Genomic DNA, 27,286 nt, shown 5'->3' on the forward strand with positions numbered 1-27,286 from the left:
ATGTCCAGCGAAAAATTGAAATATTTTGAAGAACGGTTCTTAAATATAATCAGAAGCTCAGCAAAGTCTCAAGTATTTGTTTTTTAGCTCGAGTAAGTCTCAAGTTTGTAAAATACGGACTTGTGTCCAATTCGGAGTATTTACCTTTTATTCATTATATTAGTACGAACTAAAAGTAACATATTTGAGAGATATTATTTCTTAAAAAGTCCGTTACGACATAAATTTGAATTTTCAGCTCATAAACTTAGTTATTTAATTCGATTAAGTAATAGCAAGACTTGATTTATTACATTAATGCTTAGAATTTAAATATTGAAACTTTTTACAAGGATATAATAACTTATTCTACGTTTTAAAAAAGTTTATCCGTAATCATACAACATACTTCAGCACATTTTTTCTTGATAGTCTGTTTCCATCTTGAGATTAGGAGACAATATTATAAATATGTACTCTGGGTATTGTATATTTGTAATTTTTCTTATGAAAAATATATTTTATGGAATTGATACATTTGTAAATTCTTACCTTCTCGCCAATTTCTGGGATTATAATAATTGTAATTCCTAATGAAATAATATTAATAATGCAACTGCAGTGAGTTTAATTAATTATTACAGAAGCTGTATATATATTTTTTAACGACATCTATAAAAACAAAAACAAAATAAAACACAACTTGAAAAATAGTACATTGTAAATAAATACTTATAAATATATTTGAATTAAATATTAATAAATACTTTGATAATATTGCGCTGTTGTTCTTGAAGAAACATAAATAAAATTGTGTGTTTGTTTTTAAGGTCTATATAATACTACAACTATAAGGAGACTAAGAATATTGGTGTATTGCGATCTAATGGAACCAGAGGTATCTAGGAGAGCATCAGGGAATTCACCTATAACAAACATAGTATAAATTATTATTGAAACCGGATAAAATAAAGTGATTGACTTACTCTCGAGTACATGTACTTTAATATGCGCTGCTCTTGAGAGCGAGGGCTTACATGTATAGTTCCCTGAGTCTTGAGGTCCAGCATTATGAATTACTAAATAGCTACGAGTTTCTCGCCCTGTTTGGCTATGACTTACTACAATTCGGCCCTTTGCAGTGTCATAAGCTACAACCTGTTGACAAAAAATGATTATGATTAATTATAAAAATATATATGATAAGAGGAAAATCAGATTTTCTTTCAAATATCAAATGTTACATCTTGCGTGATATTTTAGGGGGATAAAAGGTTAAATCAATTTTTAAAATTAGTTTAGTGTGATAGTAATAAAATTATTCAATTGAAATGTGAGAGTATAGGAGTTGTATTTTGTAATGAACAGTACTGAAGGACCCAGTTTGAAAAACTTCATCTAAGAACAAACCCTTCGTCGTTGTATCAATGAACCTCCGCCTCAAAAAGCAAACAAACAAAAAAGCCCAATATCAATAAAATGCACTATTTCTACGCCAATTATTTATAAATGCAATGCACTTCTTGATATTGTAGGCTGTCCAGATGGAGAAACCAACGGTCAGTGCATCTTTCTCAGTACTTACACTGGTGCAGATAAGATTGCACACACGTTGCCTTTTAAATTGTTGCTCAGAAATTTTAACATCTTTAATATATGGGATAAAAACAAAATTTTTTTTTTTTGTTACAGCTGTTGTTTGGTTGCGTAATGAAACCTTGTAATTACAAAAAATGGCGATAAAATAAGTTTTGGGTCCCGAGTCTCCACATAAATTATATAATAAATAGAAAATCCTCTACTCTGATATGAAAGTCGATTTACAATTTTAATGAAAATAAATTAACGATGGTACTTTATTTAAGAGTTTGGGATATTCACTAACAACTTCAGAATAGTATTGCTCTATTCAATGCTATTCATATTAATGTATTTCAATAATAAAATGGAAGTGTTGTTATCTTTGTAAATGAATGTACGTACATAACTCTAGGTGCACATTCTCAAATTCAATAAAAACAGATTCCTATAGATGAGCATTATACATATATGGGTACAATATAGATTTTGAAGGTAATATCTGCAAATGTACTTCTTACATATAAGATTATTTTCATCATGATGTGAATCAAAATGGATTTATGAAATAAAGTAACAAATGATAAAATAACGACCTTATAAATTCAATGAAGAAAAACAACAACCATTTGCAGAACTTTTATCCTTATAAAATATACCGCACTGAGATTCCACTTGAGAAAGTCGACAAAAATAAGTTTTTACTTTAAAAAATAATTGTTTGAAATTCTGAATTACTCTTTTTATATCTTTTTTTTTTTTTTTTGTACATTGGTACAATTTTATTCCAATTGAACTTTCCTTAATTATACAATATAAAAATTCCTTCTCACACTACATTATTAATATTATTATTTTTTAATCATGGAACTGTAAATTTAATACATATCATAAATCTTGTATACAAAATCTGAAATATTACAGGTTAAGTGAGTCTTGTGCCTCTAAATTTATAAATGTGGTTAAAAAGTGGAATTTATTCAATTTTTCAGAAAAAAACCAAAAAACGTTGTCTCTCCTCCGCTGTTTTTCAATATATCATTCCAAGGTGTAAAATATTTATTACGGTTCTGTAAATGAACCATTGGATGGAAAAGTACAGTCTTTCACAAATTTTTGGGATGCAATATTCTCTGACCAAAAGCCTTTTCACAGATAGATTACCGTTTGATATTTATTGATCTCATATATTGTGTTTTTGTAGGTTGAAGGAAAAATAGTCTCAGATTCAGTTGATTTCCCAGTCCCTTTATGAAATTTAAATATTTATCATCCGGTCCAATCTCCCTTCCCTATACTGTTATGTTTTAAAGAACTTTCTTTATTTCAATTACCTTGAAGTATGTCTAATTAAGGTTTTCATGGAGAATCTTAACAATATAATCCAATTTCTTTTTTTATTGATATCTATGGTACAAAGTCAAGTCGAGGATATTTAATAAAAGGTTCCTGCTAGCCCATTGTTTTAATTATCAAATTTTATTTATACAGATTTAACTTGTGTAGGAGAGTCAAATCCCATTGTTTACGCTACATATGCATGCCTCTATTAACTAAACTGTATATGAAATTCTTTATTATTAATGATTAGAAAAAGTATATCTTTCTATATATAGTTAGTTACAATCTACTGATGTATACATATATTAAGTTTAGTAAGGGTATTGATATACCTACATACATGTTTACACAAAGGTAGAAATTTGCATATCAAATATATCCAATTTGGTTAAAAGAAGTAATAATAATTTTCACATAAGCTTTAAAAGAAAAAAAGATATTTGCGTTTTGTTAAGATGAAATGAAAATATTATAAAAAAGGCAAAGAAAGCTCCTCAAATATTATTCTTATATAATATATTGAAAATACTTTTCATTATTTCCCTTTCTTTCTATTTTTGTTCATTCTGTCAAACTGAAATGACCAAAAGCTTTAAAACAAAGTGGGAAAATATGCCTCTTATTTTGAGGAAATTTCTTTGACTATATTAAAATCGCTCCTCCTTGCAAGATGCCTATTTTTAAACCACCATGGATGACGCTTAGTGTTGTGTTGGTCCTTATTTAGGACTACAGTCCAGCCCAGTCCCACTCATCAGTCATTAAAGAAGGAAAAAAGGATATATCGTGACGTCATTGTGGGTGTTTTTACTTTTTTAAATTACTTCGTTATATATTCAGATAAAATGATGTAACTAAGTAAAAAGATAATATGTTTGTATTATAATGAAAATAGGAATAGTTTTTTTAAAATGTATGTGCAATAATCTTAATAAATATCCCATACATCTTATTTTGATAAATAAACCATCGACATTTGTTTTAGAAAATTACAAGTACCAATAAACCCGGCCCTAACACTGGACTGGATCGAATAAATAAAGACCGTTAAAACACTAATGACGTTACTTTATCATTGTTCCTAGTAGTCTTATCGCTATACCAATATTTTCTTACCAGTTTGGGTACCCAAATTTGTGACGGTATTTTGAATTTTTGTAAGTTAAACATTTAAACAAAACAAAGGGCGATGAAAATATATTTACATCTCTATTCTCAAGAATTTTTGGAGAGATGCTATCTCAGAAATTTGATGAAGTTTATTTATAAAATACAATTCTTATATGAAGCAATTGAGCTGCAAAAACTGGTTTCAATAACATACTAGTCAGTTCCCCGGTCGAACCATAATATATAAATTCAAAACGAGCGGTTTTTGGATTGTAGAAATAAAACAAATAAAATATTATATTATGGTCAAAACTTTATTATGAACCGAAAAAAAAATCCTTTACAATTATTTTTAGAACATAATCCCCTTCATATGTTGGTCTCAACTGGCCTTTAAATGGTCCATTCTTTCGCGCCAATTTTTGATGACGCGTTCGAGCATTGTGAACGGAATATAACGACTATCTCGCTCAATATTTGCTTCCAATGCTTCAATCGTCGCTGGTTTATCCAAATAGACTTTACTTTTTCTTTTACATAGCCCCCCAAAAAAAAAAGTCCAAAGATGTGATATCACACGATCTTGGATCTTGGTGGCCAATTCACCGGGCCAAAACGTGAAATTAATTGCTCAACAAAATGATCTCCCAATTAGTCCATTGTTTCACGCGCTTTGTGGCAAGTGGCACCGTCTTGTTGGAACTACATTTTGTGGAGACCATGCGCTTCAATTTGAGGTACGAAAAAGTCTGTCACCATGGCGCAATAACATTCGCCATTGACGGTAACGTGTTGGCCGGCAGCGTTTTTGAAAAAATATGGATCGATGATTCCCCCAGCCCACAAAGCACACCAAACTGTTGTTTTCAATGGATGTAATGGATGCTCTTGATATAATTCGGGTTGCTCTTCACCCCAAATACGGCGATTTTGCTTATTTACGTAGCCATTGAGCCAGAAATGGGCTTCATCACTGAACAAAATTTGGCGTGGAAAAAACAGATTTTCTGGGATACGTTCAAGAGCCCATTCACTGAACACACGACGCAAACGAAGGTCCGTCGGCTTCAATTCTTGCACGAGCTGTATTTTGTATGCCTTTAAACCCAAATATTTTATCAAAATGCGCCAGGTTGTTGCATACGACAAGCCAAGTTGTTGAGAGCGGTGGCAAATCGATTCCTTCACGATCTTCGGCTACACTCTCGGCTACGGCCGCAGTATTTTCTACGCTGCGAGCTGTACGTGGCCTACCAGACGACGGGACATCCCAACAAGTTGCTGCCCCTTCAAATTTTTCGACTATTCTGCGAATTGTGGATTCTGAAGGTCGATTATGTAGACCATAAGTTGAGCGTAATTTGCGAAAAACTTCTTTCACAGAACGCTGATTTTCATAGTACAATTGAACAATTTGTACACGTTGTTGTGGCGTATATTTTTCCATGAAGAGTTGTAAAACAATACTGAGTAAAAATGACGTATGAATTTGACAGAACTCGCGCGCGCCTGTTAAAAAATCCCTACTGGAAAAAACCGCTCGTTTTGAATCACCCTTTAGTTCTGATATACCGCAAAATAATAGGGCTAAGTGGCATTTACAATTTTTACTTTTCTTTCAGTTAAAAGTTCATGAAGGTAGTGCATTAAGTTATATAATAATATTCATAACACCCTCAAAGTCTTTTGTGGGTTGTCAGACAACCAACAATATCATACAAATATTGATCATGTTGTGTTCATAAAACCACGGTTTTTTTATTCAGATTTCGGATTCAAAATCCATAGTTTAACAATCATGCTAGACAATCTGTCTTGCTAAGGTTATGATGCAGACTAGACATTTGACAATGTGGCAATGTTTCGCATTTGTTTAATTATTTTATTTGGATCTCAAAGGCTAATTTTTGAAAAAAAGTCGACTGGTAAATAGTTGAGTTGTTTTTACATGTACATACATAAATAATTTAAAAAAAAAAAATCAATTTTGTTATAGTCTTACTCTAGACTCTCGATTTTTTATTGAAAATACAATGCCACTCAAAATAACCCTTTAAAACCTGTTAACAAACTTATATTACCTACATTATTAATAACAAAATGAACAAAGTAACTGAACAAACGGGCGCAAATAGAGAAATAAGGAAACACTTGTTTCAAGGAATAAATCTTTTCAAAACTGCAAATATTACAACAACAATAATAACAGACGGTTTATTCATTTTTTTTGTGCAATATGCTCTTTTATGGTGTTTTGTTGAATAAAAGCAAAAATAACAAAAAAAAGTATGGTAGTCGTAACATATTGTTTTGATAATAGTAATATATTTGTTACATTTTTAGTTTCACACATCCAACAAGATTAAAGAAGGGAAAATGATGTTTCTTAAATGCTGTGATAACTCTTATTGTGAGATATTTAATCTCCGAGTGTTTTTGAATAAAACTGTTTTTTTTCAATCTGGAATATAACGAAGTATGTCGTTGGTTTGTATGTAGTTTCCTTAGCCACTCTTTCAATATTACATAAAGCTCATATGGGTCCGGTGTCACAGTGGGGATGAAGAGCCCCCCAAAAAAAAAAAAAATAAAAATAGACACAGATTGGTAAAGAAAATATGTCCAATTATTCCCTTTCACCATTTTATAAAAGGCTATGACATTGATGTGTGAATAGATACACCATAAAATAACTATCAAATCAGCTTTCGAATATTAAGTAAGAAAGTGGATAAAGAAACTGCCATTAAATTTATACTTTCTCTCATAGACACTTATAACTGACTGACTACTGACATAGTTTTTTAGTGATTAACACTCGCCGAGAAGAGCTCTTTTCCACACTTCTTCAACTGTACAATATGGATTTCATCCACTTTTCCGTCACAAATATTGCACGTAATTTTAGGTACGGCTGTTTCTTATTAAAGCCCTCAGTAATATATGTTTTTATAACATCTCAGAGCCTTTCCTCCTCCCAAAAAAAAAATGAAAAAAAAAAAAGTCTCAAAACAGTTTTTAATTTGCCAATTACCTCAAGTTTACCCAGTTGAAGGCTTAAGAGATCGTAGGCATCATCATTCTGACTCAAGAAGTCTATTACAGCCCCATACAACCAAGAAGTACCAAAAGTTATGAAGGAATAATATGGCTGACTTCTGGCCGGCCTCCTTGTGGACCTACTTCAACTCTTACTTCAACCTCATGGACTTTTGCAGTTTGTCACATTTTGGGGAAGAATGTCTGCCGCACCTCAAATCTAAATCTGGATTCGCTAAAAGCTGATTTCATGACCGGGCGGTATGTCATTGACACAGCCTTTGTCATCAAGAGCTGCTAATCTGTTCACCGGTGGAACGAGGCTGCTATTGCTTTTGCAGAAAGACATACTCTATATAAAAATAATGTATTTCAACATATCAAAAATCGGTTTTGAGATGTCTTTTTTTCTCATAAAAATAATGTTTTTGAAATTTAGTTATGCCACTGCAAGTTTTGGGTCCCCATTTTGAATATTAATCCAATTTTGCTACTCAATTTTCTGTTTTTTCAGCTGTGACTTTGGCAGTAACTTTTTAAAAAAAAGCTATGCAAGTAATGCGTATTTACGCATTCATTTTCATCTAGGACTTATTTGCAGCTGCATTTATGTCCACCAGACTCCCATGTCGCTTCTTACATGCCTTCATCTCAACATTCAAGCCTAATTAATAGTCAAGGAAGTTTTGCATCTGGGGTTTAGGGTGAATTTCACGTTTCTACCCGATATTTGCCAATTTAATAGAAAAATAAAATATTATCGTTAATCATCATTTTTGACATTACAAATTTACTCAGTTTAAAAATTTAACTCTCTTTAAATATTTCAAAGTACAAAATACTGTGAAATATTCAAAAAATATACATTGCAATGCCATTTGCATTCATTCGTGTTTAATTTTGTGTCTACATATGATACTATATGACATTGATCCATAGATACCTTTCTGTCATTTTTATTATTTATAATAAGTTCTAATTGGGAAAAAAGTATTCCATTGAAATAAAATAATAATAAATATCAATATTGGAAAAAGTGATTATATAAAATATTCATATAATTTCGCAACAAGACAAAAAATTAAATTCTTGGTATAATTACATAATAAGAAAAATTAAATATCAATCAATTTGTTACTTACAGTTACAATGAACATACTTTGAAAACAAAAACACATCGATATTCACTGAAACAGTCACTTAAAATTATGTAAAATTTCTATTTGTTTTACAATAGTGTAAAATAGTTTCTCTCATTATTTCCGTAGAACTTATATTTGACAATATGTTGTGGTCAAATACGGAAATAAGAACTGTGAAATTCGTGACCAATTTTTTATGTTTATGGTGGTTATTTATTTTTTATTAACTGATACTTTACACATTAAAAACCAACTGTGTGTACTGTAAATGCTTTGGTTGGTTAAATGTGGGATGTAATGCCTATAATGATGTGACAAATGGGTATACATATAAAAACACATATACCCAAAATACATCAATACATCACTGACCCTGTGCAAAAAAAAAAAAAAAAAATCTCTCTGGATAATACCTGGAAGTTGGATATCTAAATATCAATATTGCTAATATTGAAGCTACAATATTCAAATTTTGATATCATCATGAAAATTATCGACTTACTAGATTGTAAGTTTTTTAACCTTTTATGTCTGTTATTATCAAATCCATTTAACATATAGTTAATTTTTGGGATCAAAATATATTACATTCAGGGCTAAATTATACTTTCTGTAATTAAAGTTACAATTCTAGGATATAAAACTAATTTATGAAACTAATCGATTATACAGTTTACTAAAAATGTTTTGTATATTAGTACATGTAGCTATTGAATAAGATACTGTTATAATTGTATTTGTAAATAACTAATAGTACGAATTGCACAAAATGTTAGCTAATAGTCAGTGCAAAATAGTAACAATTTCTCATCAGAAATTCAACCCTGCATTGCATATATGATTTTTAAATCATGGTTTCGCCCTAAAAAGATTCATGGCACAATGCAATTGTTAAAATCAATAATTGGCTTTCTTTGCAAACCTAGGGAAGCGCTTTTGTTTGCAAAATCATCAAGTAGTCCTAGCTAGTGAATCTGTATCCAACGGGAACCAAATTTGCTTCATTTTGTGACCTTCAGATTGAACTATGCCGAGCATCATTACTGAGTCTGGATTTTGGTGCGTGGACACTTCATGGAGGTTGCGGTTGATTTCTACACAGTATACGACCCCATCATTTAGCCTATTGTACATGGGGTACTTCTCGTCCGAAAATAACAAAATTTTGTAACCGTAATAGATCAGGTCATTCTTAAGCTTTTTGCACGGATAAAATTTGTGATTGTTGAATGAGCAAGGATCGTTCGATATGTCGGAGAGACTTGCCACCACCTTCTTACGGAATTTGAAACCGTGGAACAGCTCACTAACCCCTTTTCACCATATCTGTCTTCCTCATCTTTGGATTTTTCAAAAAAGTTTTTTTTTTTTTTGCCGTTTCAGGCTTTTATTTGATATGTCTTTCGCTTCTATGAAGATCACAAATTTCTTCACCATAGGTATCCTTAACCCTGACTCTCCAAACGTAGCTTTGCAGACATGAAGTATATTTACAATATCAGAATTACTAAATCCGGAGCGGACTAAACAAGCCGCATCTTACCCATTTTTTTTATCCATGTCGTTTATTTAGAGACTTGCTGACTAAATCATTTAAAAGGTAAACAATGAGTTGTTCTTTTTTATTAATGCCACTTTTGCTAAAAATTAACCAAACCTTTCAAAACGCAATTAAAATAATATTCCAAAAATTCTTGACGGCCTGGTATTTAACTCGAGATTGATATAATTTTACTGGTATATTTATTTCTTTTGTATATAAATTTGTTTTTTTACATCTGATTGATTATAAGCCCTTTATTTTTAATATTTCTATATTTGCATAACCAAAATCAAATTTTGATTACTAAACAAACAAAAAAATTGTGCAATTAATTTGTTTTTATATTTCTAAATATCTAAAATCTTTAAATTAATTCATGATGACTACTAAACAAACAAGTTGGTCTTTTCTTTCATTTCGACATTTAGTGAATGTTTTCTTCTTTTTAAAATTTTGAATAGTTTTTTATAATGTCCAAATTATAAACCTTTTTTACTGACATCATACAATAAATTAAAAACAATAAAGATAAAAACACTTAATTAAATTAAATTGAAAAATTTATTTAATCCTTCATTAGTGGAAATCATTTCTATAAGACAGTTAGTGAATTGGGTAAAAAAGAAAACCCCAAAAAAAAAAATATATATAATTACATGATAAACAATTAAAAGATTATAATAATTACGTTATTTTAATTATTTAATATTTATTCTAACTATTTCATCCTTTTTGCATTCAATTAAAATGCTAAAAAGACTTGTATTAAGTTAAGATATTGAGAAAAAATACATCCTTATATAAAAATAATCTAAACAACAGGACTTGAAGTTTTCAAAGGGATATAATTTCTTATTTCTATTATAAAAGCCTTAAATTTTTATCTTGGAGCAAAATGTATATGAAATATTCAGTAATTCATTCGAATTTTTTTAATCAAACTAGTATTCATTAGTTTTTTATATGGTTGTGTGTATAATATAAAATAATAGCACAATATTATAATTTTGTATCAACCATTGTACCATACCATATCTACCATTGAAAAAATAAAAAATCTATGAAATCTTAAAGAAAAACTAAAGAGGGACTTTTAACCAAAACATATAATTAAATTGACTAAGCCTCGATTAAAGCTAGTCAAATTTACGAATAAATATAACAAAGCCTAGTCAATAAAAATAAAGAACTGCATATAATCCGTTTTAATGCTTCAGGAGCATACTGAAAAATTTTAGCTATAAAATATAGATTCAAAGAAATAAGAAACATTTTCATAAATATTGGGATGTATAATATTCCAGCTCTCTAATAAATATTGAAAAATACCATGGAAACTTCATTTAATAGCACTAAAAGGTAAAACTAAAGTTTTATTCGGGAAAAAATTAAGGGCTTTTAATTTGTATTGAAATTCAAGCAGTCAACTTAGTAAAAATCGGGCATTATAAAGAATATTAACAATATCAGCCTGTGATATTTTGCCACTGCTTTCATGTTATGATGAAATCATTCAAAATTTAAGGAAGAGTTTTTTTTATATGTAAAAAAAAAATACCTTAGAGACTGTTAAATTTATAGTAACCTTGTAAGACATTATATCGGCTTTCATGTTTAAATGTTTTAATCCAAACATTAACATTTTCCAAATTGATTGCAGGTATGATTTTTAATAGATTAAAGCCTGTAAGTAATGCAATTTTTTTCACATCTATACCTATATACTTGTGGTGACTGAAGAGAAAGCGTATCAACTGTCTTAAATAAAAGATGGATGCATAAGTTTTACCTCGAAGATTTTTTAAAGCCATATAAGCACTTCTTTGCAAAAACGAAATAATTATTCATTTCCAACAAAATGTTGTATTTTGTGTTGTTTCTTCAATGAAAAGGATAAAATACCAGGTATTTTTTTTACTTACGTCTATAATTTAACAAAAAATTCATGCATACATTTTATCCGCTTTATCCTCTTTTCAGACACGAGGGCTTCTAAGAATATATTACTAGTAGTTGAAAGTAAACTAACAATTATTTTTGATATGTCTGCATATATGTCCCTGCCATTTGCCTTACATTTTTATTCCGTATTTTTATAAAATTTAGTTAATTCCTCCTCAAAGATGGCTGAACTCTAACCAATGAAGACGTCATCTAAAAAAAAAATAACAACAACATAATACTCACTCTATCTCCATGATACCAAAAGACATATGAAGGAGGCTCCGGAGTATAAGAAATTATACAAGTGATATTGATAACGCTCCCTTGATCTACATGGATATCGGGACTTCCTTGAATACGAACATGAGGAACTGAAAAATATTAAAAGTAAATGAATCATATAAGAGTATTAACTTATATTTTACATAGTGAAAGCTATAATAATTTTAATTATTGCTATGTAGGCCATTATCCTAAGTTTAGTTGTTGATTATCTTACTGGTTTATATTTTATGGGTATGAATTAACTTTCCCAACTACTTACTTTGTACAAAAAATAATAAATTAGTTATTCATTAAGTCTTGGTTGATGATATAATACAGTTCTGTCATTAAAAGCTTATTTATTATGTGTTGACAAAAAAGTTTTTTATTTTTTCTCTAACAATATACTAAACTCCATGGCTAAACAACTTTATGAATCACTTGTATTAAATAAGAACAAAATAATTCTATTTGGGTTTTAAATGAGTTAATATTATTTCTCATTTTTTTTACTCAATACAAGTTGATTAAACTTTTACCAAGCGGTCAGAGTTGGTTATAAATTATCCTCCAAACATAATTCCCTGGACAACCATTATCTCACAAATATAAAAAGTTATAACATACACTGGTCAGCTGTGGATGTGTATATGCTCTCAATAGAGTTGTAAAAAATAGGTCCAAACACAGGGATTTTTGTTCTTGTTGGCAATCTGAAGAGTGTTTTTATTTTCTAAAGCTGTTATCATCATTACTTAATTCTTGGGGAAATAACGTATAATTATAAGTGCAATGAAAGATTGAGAGTTACACCGAGTATTTGTAGGGGAGTAAAATGTGTTAGTCCTTGTTGGAGTCGGATTTAATTGATAATTGACAAGGGGTAATTCCTGCTCATTTTCTTGCTAGATAAACAATGGGATTTGTGTTTATTTACATCCTTTCATAGATGATAGAAGATAATCTAATAACATCTCATGACAGTTAAGCAGCTCTTCTCTCAGAATTTTTTTGTTATTTCTATTACTTTTTATTTTCTATAATTTAAGAACAAACTACGTATTAATAACAATATAATATCTGTTTTGAGACTAATTCAAAATAATACACATTTTTTATTATTATTATTTAACATAGCCAAATGGCCAAACAAGAAGCTGAATAGTGAGTACATCACTCCCAATCGTCCCGGCGCTAGGATAACAAATGTAATGCTAATTTAAAATACTTTAATGAAAGAAAATCATAAAAAATAGTGGAAAACCATCAAAAGATAGTCCCTTGATCCCTTCCCCCACCTGCAATCTCCAACTGGGCAAAGACGGTTTCTAGGTTATTGATTGTCTGGAGTACATCATTCTCCAGCCTTGATATAATAAGCAAGAGTGTATTTTTAACAGAATATATTATATATTGGATTTTTGAAATAATGTCTTTTTTTCTATGTAAAAACGTTGCTAGTAGCCAATCCGAAGGGCTGAGTTTATAGCTGTACTTTTTAGGAATCAAACGCTTCCAAAGTTTCTTCAAATTGTCTGAATCACAAAATCAATTTTCGTTATTGTTGCTTTTTTACAACTTTTCAAGCCATATTTTTTTTCACTTCTATGAGTTTTCTGATCTGTTGAATTTGAATTTAATCTTTCAAAATTACAAACTGATTTTAACTATTTTTTCTTTCTCTTTTTGGAAAAAGAAAGGTTGAGTGATGACATACATATGTAATTGTGTAGAACGTCAAGGCAAATTGAAACTTTATTTAAGAATAAAATATATAGATATATACTTGAAAAAAACTAATAAACATAATAAATATGTGGCTATTATTTAAATATCCACTTGTAAATTCTATTATTAATTTAGCGAATTTAGGAATGGTTATAGATTATTTGTAAATAAAAATATTCGTTAACAAATACAAGGTACTATCTTTACCTCCTATAGAGAGCTTTCCACAGCCAGAGAAGCATTGTTCTAAACGAACTAAAATTATGATGAAAGTATTAAATTTATTACTATACATCTTACAAACATATAAAAGTTGTATAATGTAAAATCATAATATTTTGTCATAGTAAATTAAATTTTATATAAATGTACTTTCAACTATTTTATCGGAAGGAAGGTATATTTAAAAAAAAAAAAGATTGTATTTTTATTGGATGAATTGGGATTCAAGATATGTATGTACTTTCAAAAATCTTGAGCCTCATTAGAATATATCAAGAGAAATAATACTATGTATATTAAATCTTGTTTCTTCCTTCTAAAATTGTTAAAGCGAAATTTGACTTTATTTAAATATAGCCGGATACAAAATTCTACTTCTGGTATAGTATATGAATGTATTGTACATATTTCCTCCCCCCCTTCAACACAAAAACGTTCTCAAAATTAACTATGGATATTTTATTTCTACTCTTTTACGAATTATTGTCCATTCCCATCATCATATTAACCCTTTATAGGCTGCAAATTACACTTGAATTGCCCAAAATTCATATTTAGAATAAAATAATGATCAATTGATATATTATTTTTTGAAAGGCGATATCGGGGGCATTATAAGTATTGAAATAAAAAATAGCTCTAAATTATACTTACGATTCTTGGGTATCTTAATTTATCCCACAAATTTGAATAATAAGTCTATAATTGACTCAAACATGTCTATAAAATATTGGTTTATATAAATGAAGTAAAAATAATCATTCGGACTCTCTCTTTTTTATTCAAGATTGTTTTATGATAAGGTATCATATTTACATTTTGCATTCTATTTTATGTATTATGTATGTACAATACAAGATATTGAATATCCATCCAAAATCATGAAGAATGGTAACTTTTTCTGTAAACCTTATGTGTAAAAAATATATATCTTGTAATCCATAATCCCATTTGATGTAATTTTGTTTTATTGCGAAAATAGATCAGCAAAAATTTACAAATATGTATGTATGTACGTACATTGATTCTATTATATTGAAGAATATTAGGCCTATTCATAATTTTTTTTTTCTTGTATGAAAAAATACATGCAGTATATATGTAGAGATGATATAATAATAACTATGCAATATTTTAAAAACGTTATATTACTGTCCATAAAAAAATATATTCACATACAGACTTTGCATCAAATCTATGCATATATTCTCTCTGTTGTTACTTTACATTTTTTAAATAAACTAATTTTTTGTAGCTGCGGTGAAAATAGGAAACTTGAGAACCAATTTACTGTCCCACTAATTAAACTCTTTTTTTTTCTTTTTTTCTTGAATTATTCTTAAATAAATAGAAGTAGTTGTAACTAATACAAATAATTTATTTTTTTACCCTAGTTTAGGATTGAAATAAGGTTTTTAGTGAGTTCAAGTATAAAAGTTGATCAAAGAGGGGGAATGTAATCAGAAGTTCAAAACAAAAAGAGCAGAAATATCTATTAGAAATCATGAGGAAACTACTTCCACCACTGTATTAAAGAAAAATAAGAAGAGTTACTATGTTTGATCCTGTTTTTCGAAAATATAGTAGAATATTTTCTGGTTTTGTGTACACCACTTAATTTCCATATTGTTTGTTTTTTGTTAATGATTCTAATCAGTTAAGGCGGGTTACCACATCTATATTGCGCCTACGCTTATAAGCGTATATATAGTTAAATATATATATAACCATTTATATACATGATAAGTTTGTGAGAGCAACTCTTCTCCCGATATCATTTATGTATATATAAATCTATTTATACATATATATATAACTATATGTGTACACACACGATAGATGTGTTAATCCGTCTTTACGATTGAAAGTGCTTGAAAGAATGAGTCAAACATATAAAAATATACTTAATCTTTCTTTAATTTGTCAAATGGAGCTGATCAAATATAAGTTTGAAGTCCATTTAGATAAAGTATATTTCCTTTTCTATGAACGACCAAGGCGTGAACCGACACATATTGAGTTCAAGAGAATAATTTATACATTCTTTGTTTACGGAAACAATTGTGTTTTTTCATCCTAAGTTCATTTACGAGAATTTTTGATTGTCTTAATCCCAAAATATTCCTCAAAAGGATTAATTGAGGCAATTTATAAACCAACTAGATAAGAAATTACCTTGTGTTCTAACAATTCCCTTCCCTATTTGGAATTCCAGTCTAATTGTTTTTCGAAGCACAATATTTTCCTAAAGCATCGTCCTCTAAAATACTAAAGTATGTCAGACTTTAATAATTTGAATTATTTAAATGAATTTCTAAGACCATTGTTAGTGAAGGGTAATTATTTTTAAATAAAATTAAATAAAAAATTGTTCTAATTCAAACTTTTAAAGTATATTTCACCAGCCCTTTTTAGTGCTAGTCCTGAAACTGTCCAATTAGTCTTTTCTAGGAACTATGTATTCGTAAATTTTGAAATTATTCATCAAGGTTTGGTAAATAAGGAGAAAAGCAGTGAACAATCAATGTTATTACAAATATATTTACTCAATTAATATGCTAATGAATTTATAAGACCTTTTTTTGTTTGAAAAGTAAAAGTAATTAAATTACAGAAGTATACTTTTGTATTAAATTTGTCCTAAGACAAAAACTTATTTATGAAATTTGTGTATTTTTTACTTATGTAGGGTATATTAAGCAAGTATTGAACTAACTTTATTTCTACATTTGATACTAAAACAAAGACCAACCAAAAAAAAAACATCAAAACAACTTTGACTAAAAAAAATACATTTTGTCATATTATAACGCTCACTCAATTAATAGGGGGTCATAATTTTATAGTTTATTGAAATTGGATTACTTGTTTAGTTTTAATATGAAAAGTATTTTTAAATTCGATCAAAATTAAAAAATTGATTACTTTTTGACATCGAAATTTTTGTGTTGTTGGTTAGAAATTGAGAATATAATTTTTGAAGCAACATGTTTCCATACAAAAAATATGATTTGCACAATATAAACCTGATAAAATAAGACAAATAAATTTAGAAGAAAATGTAGTTTTAGTAATTTTTCAAATATACAATACGTTTGCACGGTTTGGATGGTTATTTAAAAGGAGTTCGAATTAATTGATTACACTTTTCGAATTGTATGGTTGAATTTTTTTAGTTAAAAATATCAAATTGATGAAATCAAGAAGTACTGTATGACATATGACGCGTGTGATATATTTGGGTAAATAGTCACAAATTGTCTAATTTGCATGTGATTGTAGATTTTCTAAAATATTGATATTAAAAGTTGTTAAAACTAAACACCGTTGCATAGAGCTAATTCCTTAGTCAATATTTGTATCGATTAATTTATCTAAAAACTCGAAAAAAATATAAATATATTTGACTTTTTGATCAATGGCTACTTGATGTGAAAGTGTTTATATTTCAATAAAATTTAATTAAAGTAAAGTACATAATTTATAGGTATAAAATATTATATTAACGTTATAAAAAAAGAGTGCTTTTTAGTCGTTTATTTAGGAATTTTCATGAGTGATTGAAGATAAATTTGCATGTATTGATTTTTAAATTAGAAAAAGTTCTCAAAATTTCAATGACATGTTTTATTTGGCCATTATTCCTGGAAAAGGATAGATGATTATAGAGTGTTATTATTCATTTTGAGCTTTTGAATGGTATGTATTAATACACACGAGTCAAATAAAGACACTTACAATATTGTATTGGGTAGTGTGGTAATCTTCATAAACATAGTTTTGCTAGACAATGATCTGAATCTTTTGTTACTTTTGCTTCAAGGCCCAAGCTGAAATTTTTTAAGAGGATATTTCAGAGTCGTTCAGGCAAATCCGGACCACCTTAACTGCATCTGATCAATAAGGGAAGCATGTAAAGGTTTAAAATTTTCTTTACAAAATTTAATAATAATATAAAAGAAAAAAAAATTCATATAATGTGTCCGACATCTTCGCCAATCATTTGCTGGATACGAGGCCTAAAGTATTTGTAGACCTTGACTACGTCCACGGGAGAGAACTTATCCCAGTACTTGATGATGGAAGCCTTCAAGGAGTCAATGTTGTCGTGTGAATTGGCAGACACATTCCTCTTTAGCTCCCTCTAAAAGAAATACTTCATGGGATTCACTTTGGGGTAGTTAGAGGGCCTGTTGTGGGGTCACAAAATGGAACTTCCTCTTTTTTCAACAAGTTTTGGGCCTTGTGGGAGGGGTCAAGTCTTGTTGAAACAGGAATTCAACATTATAGGCCTCAGCTTTTATCCAAGGTATCGCTTGGTCATGAAGGAGTTCACATTATCTGTCGGCACCCATTCTTCTTTGGGCTCAAAGAAGACGTGGGAAATATCACCGCTGTTGCTCCGAATGATCCCAAGGGTCATGTTACTGGTTGAAAACTTGGTTTTAAAGATGTAGCGGGTTAGCTTTCTCTTTGGCCAACGATCTGTCGTTCTGGATGTTGTGGGGCCTGTCAACAGTCCATAATTTCTTATCTGATTAAAAGATGATTCAGTTACCACAAGAATTCAAATCGTTATTCCATTTTTTTCCATGGGAAGCTGGGCTAGCCTTGATTTTATCTGTAAGTATATGTCTTTTTTCAAAGTGGTATGAATTTATCCTCAGGTCAGTGCTTATTTCCAATTCGATGATGGTGTTCTTCAATGTCTCTTCCATCGTAAATACTTATTTTGAATGTAAAGTTGAGTTACTGACTTAAAGTTAATACTCAAACTCTCACTTTGAAATTAAAATAACCGAGTTAAATGCTTTCCTTATTGTTCAGGATGTAGTTAAAGATATTCCGGATTTACCTGAACGACTCTCTAGTCACAAAATGTAATTTAAGACCATTTTTAAAAGGAAATTTACATACCTAATATTCCAAATAAATGTATGATTAATAAATATATCATTTTTTAAATTTGAATCTAATTTATTTTAAGAAACTAATTCAATTTTTTTTTTGCCTTTATAATGAAATAAATATGTAAATTTGTAATAAATAAATAACAGTAAAGCTTTCAATTTTATTTTGTATAAAAAAAAGTGCAGTCATCCAATGCAATGAGTTTTTTTATCAAAACTTATTTTGGCGTACTTTTTTTTCAGTAAGGAGTCTTTAACGTACAGGAACTCTTTAGTTGATCCATTCTATTTGGCCGACTGACCTATTATGTAATACTCATTCTTACACAAAGATACTTAATTGAATAGGCAACGACTTGGTAAGGTTCTTGGACTGCTGATGGTGTTTGATACTCATAGTTTATTCTATCGTCACAGCTGGTTCTAGCTGATCTAATGACATGTCATGACAGATAAGCTTTTCTTATCCAAAAAAACTTTTCAAAATTGTCATGGTTACCCTGAAAAACCCTTTAAAAAAAATACATAATACCTTTTTAATAAAAATAGATTATATATTTTTTTTAAATACAGATGTGTGTATAATACGAGGTTTAAATTCCCATCCCCTTTGTTTAAGAATCAATGCATTAATATCAAAGTTCAAAGTAAGTATTAAAATATTTATGCAACTTCAATTTATTCAAACATATATAATAATGCATGTAGTATTTTTTTTTTTAGATTCATATCTGATGTTTTGTGGTAATCCAGATCAAGGGATGGATTTCCTTCTAATAATAAATAGTTGAAGTGAGCGTTTTCTTCTTTTTTGCTTGAAATAAATTATAATATCTTTTCTTTTATAAATGTATGTACACTCTAAATATCATTCTACATGGATCTCCTTTTTTTTATAAATGAAATCCCTTGTATAAAAAAAAGAGTTATTCACCAGCTCCACCCATTTCATTTGTACATATATATGAATACATAACCAATCATATTTGATGCACCATTAACTTCATGAAAATGAAAACCTTTGTTAAGAATATATATGTATAAGACGTGGGATATATATTACACATCTAAAAAAGGAATAACATTATTACTATTCTTTAACAAGAACAACAGCATACAAAGAGTTGAAATGACCATATAGCTAAAGGCTAAATTTTATATGTATTATAATTGATATACTTATATATTATAAATTGAAAAAAAAGAGAGGAAAATCAATCAAACTTGAAAAGGAATGCATTAGTAAAGGATTGGACAATCATAAATTATTGTTGGGTTGGTTCATTACTGTTTTATTTTTCTTTCTTCGTTTCTTTCTATTAAAACTAGTCTTTGTAATAAAATTTAATTAATCCCTTGTAAAAGAATATTAATTTATTTCTTAGGGCAAAATTACAAAAAGCTTAATTGACAAACCACACATTTTTTGAAAGTATGTATATAATCCTTCTCTCTTCTGAGTTTAATATTATTATATATTATTGTATATATGTTAGAATTGAATACAAATTTTTAGTTGTAAAAGTATTTCTCATATTTAACTTTTTTATTGAATAACAAATATTCAATTTCACCCTTACTTAATTTGTTATTTCAATAATTGGTTCACACAAAAAATATATATAAATGTATTCAATTTTTTCTCTGATAATAATGTCATATGGGCATTTTAGGTGTAAAAGTACTTGTTTCATCCATTTTTTACTTGTCTATGAGTGACGAGATACTGACTTCAAGAGAATAAACCTCGATAAGATTGGCACTTCCTCAATAAGAGCAAGAGTTAATTATCTTATTATTCTTGTGTGTTTCCCTCTTTTACTGAATGCTGTGAATAAGATACAGACTGACCAACATGTGTCAATAAATCCTAATATTAGAAGTGGATAATCTGAGCGAACATGATGAAAAAAGAAAATGTACATACAGAAAAAACATCCAAAGAGAAAGCCCTTTTCTGAAATTGTAAGTAAAAAAAAATGAAGATGCCTCCTCTCAAAAAAGAAAATGACTATGACAGAGTTTGCTATTTCCAAACTTGAGATCCCCTCATAAAACATAACCCATCTCAACTCCAAAATGAGCTACTATTAGAATAAAAACTCCAATTAACATATTCCACAATCCTGTTCCAATGACCTACTTATAAACAACAAGAGAGGGTAGTTCAATTTTCAGCTGACATTATTGGTTTGAGGAATGCTTAACAAAAGTTTTCAGAATGCAAGCATTCAAATTGTTAAAGAAAATGACAGAGACTGAACTAGTAAAGGGATTAAAGCCTTTTACAGAGAAAGCTGATGCAGTTGGATTTGTCCACTCAAAAAGAAATATGGATAAGCTCAATCAACATCCCAGCTTTAAAGGAATGGACACCATTATTCAGTATGAACATCTTTACTTCAAATTTTAATTACGAAAAATAACCGTGAAGCATCATAAAAGATCACTACTACTGTCTCTGATAATCCCTTAGAGTTTTCAAAAATAAAAATATTGTTGACTCTTATAACTATGGAAACACATTATACATATTTGTGAGAGATCATTCAGGTCAGATGATTAGTATATTTATATTGTTATTTAGTGAGATAGAGGAAGAAATAACAAAAAGTAACTTTTTCTTTTAAAGATGATAAGGTATGAACAAAATAAAGAGAAAAAGAGCATGCAAGAACTGAGGATTCTTCTCACGTAAAAAGTGGATTTTTCAAAACTTTCTTTGTTTTTTCTTATATATATGAAGAAAAATAAATAAATGTAGGTACAATAAAAGAAACCCTTATTGTTCATTAATATGGGTGGAAAAGTCAGACCAATGACTTTATTTGCAAATAAATGTATACAATACATTCTAAATTAGCTTTTATTATGTTAACTTGTTGGTGTATTGTAGGTGCGATGAATCCATGAGTATGTTGATAAATCTTGGAAAATTTAACGTCCAAGTTTTCCTGATGTTGTACAACCTAAAACGCTTTTCAATTTTATTTATATGATATTATCATTATTCCTTCATCATTGAGGAGAAAACATCTAAGTGTAACCACAAGACTGTTTGCTCGTGAAAGATGGAGAGTAATGCCGAGCATTTCTTGAGGAGTTGTAATTGTGCGTTATTGTTGGAATCAAAGTCGAATTGGAGTGTAAGTTGTATCAATTTCTCTCCACTTATAGATTATTATACCTAATTTATGGAAATGTGACGTCAGCAAAACTACTGTCCTTCTTATTCTTCTTCAAATTTTAGGATTCAAATTTTGACATTTGGTTTCTTGTTTTTATAAATGGCCAAAGTGTTACAGAGATGGGAGCATAGAAGGGAAAAGTGTGTAGAGTTGAAAGGAGACTTTGTTGTAGAATAAAAATTTAGAAAAATGTCTTTTATCTTTGTTAGGTCAGAAATTTTTCAAAATACCCTCGATTTTGTGTTAAAATTCGTGCTCAACAATATTGCTGACTCATTTAAATTTATTCTTTGTGTTGTTATACCTTTTAATTTTATGGTATGTTCCCTACTTGTACCTATCCTCATGACTCCTTGAACTCTTAATGGTCGAAGGTTCCAAATTAGGTACATAAGTTTGTAACAGTATCTATGTATATGTATATATCATCACAACAGATCGATAAAAATTTGTTAGATAAGATATTTCATGGTTTCATTATACTACTTATCTTTTTAGCTACGAGAAAAAGAGAAGAATCATCATGCGTCTACATGTGCTTCTGTTTCAAAAATAAACGTTAGATGCTTTTAGATTATTCCAAATCATGGACGAAAAAGGGATAATTATAAGTATTTTTGGATCTTTATTGATGCCGAGATATTATGTTTGAGTTATAAATCCAAATATTGCATTAAAACTTGATATTTCTCAAAAAGATATTGGTTCAAATATAAGTTCCCAATACGGAACATTCGGCGAACGAAGTTATACTTTTTTATTACGAATATAATTACAAATTGATTTTTCAACAGAATTGTCACTTTCGTCTTACAGCCATTTAAAAGAGCTCAACTCTGATGATAATGAATCTGGAGATGAAATAGAATTGACTCAAACTCACAACACGTTAGAGTTCTGTCAAACCACAAAAATGGGGATTTAAAGTATTCGTGTTGGCTGATAATAAGGGGAAGATATATGACTTCATACTTTATACAGGAAAATTTTAAGCGTTGGAGATTCCAACGTCCCGGATCTCAAGGCTAGCTCCAACTCTGTTTTATATCTGTCTCAGAATATAGAGCCAAACAAAAATCTTTTTTTATTGTTCTACAATTTTCTACATTACCTTTTATTGCAAAATTTAGCATCTACAGCAATTTGGTGTTGTGGAACTGTTAGAATTTGTTGTTTTTCAGGACTCCTAATAAGTGTCATGAACGAAAAAAGTCTACAAAAGCAATCAAGAGAAAAAAGTAAAGTAATATAAGTTCGATATTTTGATAAAAAAGTCGTTAATTTAGTTTCAATGTTCACCAATGCCCATCCTCTTAGAAATGTCAAACGATTCAATAAAGTAAAGTAGGTTTTTTTTTGTAAATGTTGTGCCTCGATATAGTATGCAAATTTAACAAGTCAATTGTAGAGGTAGAACTGGCAGATCAAATACTTACACTGTATAGAATTAATAGTAAATCAAAGAAAAGCTACTATAAGTTAATTTATCATTCTATTGATACGGCTATAGTTCATTTTTGGGTTACTAAATAGAAGCGAAGAAGCCCGTAGAAGTAAAAAAAGAAAGGTGTTATGCCTTCGGTGGTCTTTAAACTTTATGTTGCCTTTAGATTAATAATGCTTGGATAATTTTGCGACTGAATAAAACGTGGGCATCCATCCCCCAAAATCCCGACTTACATAATAAAAAGAAGATGTGGCATGCCTTAAAAGAAATTTGATTTAATAATGTGGATCACCTGGCCAAAATGGCTAAAAAAAAGAGACCGATGCACAAAGGATAACCACCATACGGGGAAAATCTATGTCTATTGCAAAAAAAAAAAAATGCTTTTAAGATGACCATATAAATTAGTTTAGTATGTATAGAAATAAAAAAAATGTACTTATAATTAAAATAAGCTCATAAATTAACTACGGACTTTTTTCAATTTTCAATGTTATAAGAATTTGACATCTGGGAGGACAAATATTCCATATTTTGTTTCAACAATAGATAAATTATGCTTTCACAGAAAGTTGTCTCATACTACAGAGATGCTGATCTATAGAAAAAAATTGTTAAATTTTTTTTAGACGCATATTTAATAATTTGTTTCTTTTGTGAGAACAATATAGATACATCCAATTACTTTCTCTTTGATTGTAAAACAATTAAACTTGATTTTAAAAACGATAGATTTTTGTTTTATTTATGTTGGTCATGGTTAGGAAAAAAAAAATTTTATCGTAACTAAAATCCAGCATATTTTATAAGAATAAAGAAGTACGAGAATCCTCCTGTCTCCTTGTTTGCTAATTCATATATTTAGTATGATTGAAGTTTATATTGAATATTTATTATAATTATGTTGAAATATAGTTGTACTTTCGCAAGAAAAAAACGCCAACTTAAGAGTTAATTGGTTAAGAATTCAGTCAGACGTTGAATGTGTCCCATTTATTGGGCAGCTTTCTAAAAAAAATGCTAATTTATAAATTGATATTACAGCTTTAAATATCATTGAATATATTTTGACACTCGTGCCAATTGTCGTATACTGCTTGAATCTTTAAAAAAACAACTTAGTTAAGACCTTACCATAACTTATCTTCCCCTTAGTTCCCATAATAAGAGAACAATTTTTGTACCAAATTACCTATGTAGGTTATCAAGCACTTTAAATATTATTCCTTTTTAGTATTAGTACTCTTTTTAGAAGATTGATTCATTTGTAAAAAAAGAAGCAAGACCAAGCCAAAAATTCCCACTTTTTTAAGGTTTAATATGAAGATGAAAACGCTTTGATGTTTATTTATTTTTACCAAGTATAAAAGATCTTTATATAAAGTGTTAATATTTATGTATTTATTTTAAAAAGTATATGCAGTTATATTTATTTAATTTCTTGAGACAAAAATCCCTCAAACTTGATTTTATGTGGAATAAAAGATTCCATAGGTTATTTATTTTGTATTGAATTTCAATTAATTTCAACAAATTTTTATTTGTTGACTTATTATGTTATTTATGAACTAAAAATATTAGATAATTTAAGCCTTTACTTTGACCAGAGAGTTTCTAAAATTTTTGTCCAAGGGATACATTAATATAATGATAATTAAGCTTTAGACCTTCATATGATATGGTAACTAGCGGAGGTACAAGTATACAAAACATTTAAAAAAAAAAAATAATGAGCTTAATTACATTTTATTGAATGTTAAATACCTCAAAACCTTTAAAATCTAGTTACTCAATTATTCAAATTTTTTGCTCGTCCTTTAGACATGTGATTTTGCAAATCCAATAATCCTTTTGATTTATAATCCTGCTTCTTTGTATAAGTTGTGAAAAATATATTGGATTTTTATCTCGTACATAAGAAATATGATCAATAAACTAAACTCAAAATAAGATATTTTGAATAATAAATTCATTTTTTTTTATATGAATCGTATAAACCAATTTCATTATAAGTATATCTATTTTTTAATTTAACATACATACAAATAAAAAATATAAGTTGAGCGATCTCATATAGAGTAAAAACACAGTTAAGTAAATTATTACTTAATTTAGTCAAGGAATCAAAAATATTTTTACTGGAATGTAATTCAAACTATTTAAAAAACGTTTCAAGTGTTTTTTGTTTTAACCTTAATAATATCTCCAAATTTTCAATTTTTAAAGAAATAAAATTAGATTATCTTTTTAAAAATACTCATAGCGGCTTACGAAGTTGTCATTTCATCAGTTCATGATTCCACAACTTGGGAGTTAAAACTCTCCCAATTCAGTTTAAATTAAGTTGGTGCAAATAAACTCAACCCACACAGCTTCTACTTGTCAATTTGATGGGAAGACAACAGTCAAGGAGATGTTTCAAAAATTTAATTCTATGTTTGATAGTTTCAGAACATTTAAAATTAACTTTTGTTCTTAATAAATCTCCAATATTTTAATAGAAAACTATTTATAATACATAGATTAAAATATTATAAGCCCTTTACCAAATTATTCAAGGAAAATTCCAAAAATTACGAAAGACACGCCAAACAAGATGGAACAAGGTTTAACTTTAATCTTTAGTGTCTTAAGTTATATAGTATTTGATTAAATTACTAAGTCTGTAATAAATATTAATCAAATATGCTGAATATGAAACAACTTTAAATCGGGGTTAATCTTTTTACCTCTTAATTATTAAATATTTATGACAATTAGAAATAATCGACTGAATTATATTTAATTTTGAATTTTTTTGACAAAAATGTTATATTGCTTGTTTATTGAAAATATCAATCAAAATTACACTTTTTTTCGACGGCAAATCTTTTGAAGGTTTAATATAAAGTTTATCATTAAGTTTTAGCTATATTATAAAGTAAGTGAAAAAAATGTGATTCTTTATGTTACTTTATTTCTGTATGTTTATTAGATATTTTGTAGGAACTGTATTTAAGATTAGAAAATATTTTATCTTTAGAATGTTATAACCTTTATTTTTTATTTATATAGTTTTTTCACTTGGAAATATAATTTTGAATCGAAATTATACTCTAAAAACAAGATTAAACATAGGCTTTAAAGGCCTAAACTATTATGGTTGAAGAGTTTAATGGTTATTATTGTCTTTTATAGTTTAAACAACAATAATAAATATGAATTTAGCCGGCGGGCGAAAATGCTGTAGCATACAGTAATTTATAAATAAATTATGAAGATGTTGCAAAACTATTTAACAAATATCATTTGCAATTATTCCTTTCTATTTTTACAAAAATGATATTATTTTTCAATGTAAAACGCTCCAGTAAATAATGACATATATACGTTGTATATATAAGAACATTCCAAAATCATAACTACAATTTATATTTTCTGGATGCCCGTAAAACCTATGATTTAATACCTAAGAATACTCAATAATTTAAGAGAAAGGAAATAATGCATTTAATCATCCTATAGATATATTATTTATTGCATATCTCAATTGTACCTATAAACTCATCTACAACACCTGTAACTTAGTACCTATAATAGTTCACAGACAAGTATTATACTTGAATTCGAAGAAGGCAACACTTTAGAACAAAAATTAGAAAATTCATTTTTTCATATTTTTTTAAACGGACGGGAAAATTAGACGTTTTCAAAATACTATTTATATTTTTTCATAATATAGCCAATTATTATGAATAAAAAACAATCTTTTTGATCAAAGTAGGATATTCAATAAAAACATATTTTGAGGGGGCGAAAGTATTTTTTTGAAGGGGAGTAAGACAGTTTTTCATTGTTTTTACTTCAGTTCA

The 27,286-nt window shown here is 28.6% G+C and overlaps 1 protein-coding gene across 1 annotated transcript in view; it reads right to left on the reverse strand.

Annotated features, from left to right (window-relative positions):
• Nucleotides 1-605: 605 nt before the first annotated feature.
• LOC121115930 (zwei Ig domain protein zig-8) overlaps nt 606-27,286 on the reverse strand; it is a 226,524-nt gene continuing 199,843 nt past the window's right edge. The window contains exons 6-8 of the mRNA XM_040710113.2: nt 11,920-12,047; nt 966-1,137; nt 606-905 (exon numbers count right to left, since the gene is read on the reverse strand). Of these exons, the coding sequence (XP_040566047.1) occupies nt 805-905; nt 966-1,137; nt 11,920-12,047 (401 nt within the window). The 3' untranslated portion in view covers nt 606-804. The remainder of the gene's footprint in view (nt 906-965; nt 1,138-11,919; nt 12,048-27,286) is intronic.

This window comes from Lepeophtheirus salmonis, chromosome 4 (genome assembly GCF_016086655.4).
Source record: "Lepeophtheirus salmonis chromosome 4, UVic_Lsal_1.4, whole genome shotgun sequence".
Lineage (NCBI taxonomy): Eukaryota > Metazoa > Arthropoda > Copepoda > Siphonostomatoida > Caligidae > Lepeophtheirus > Lepeophtheirus salmonis.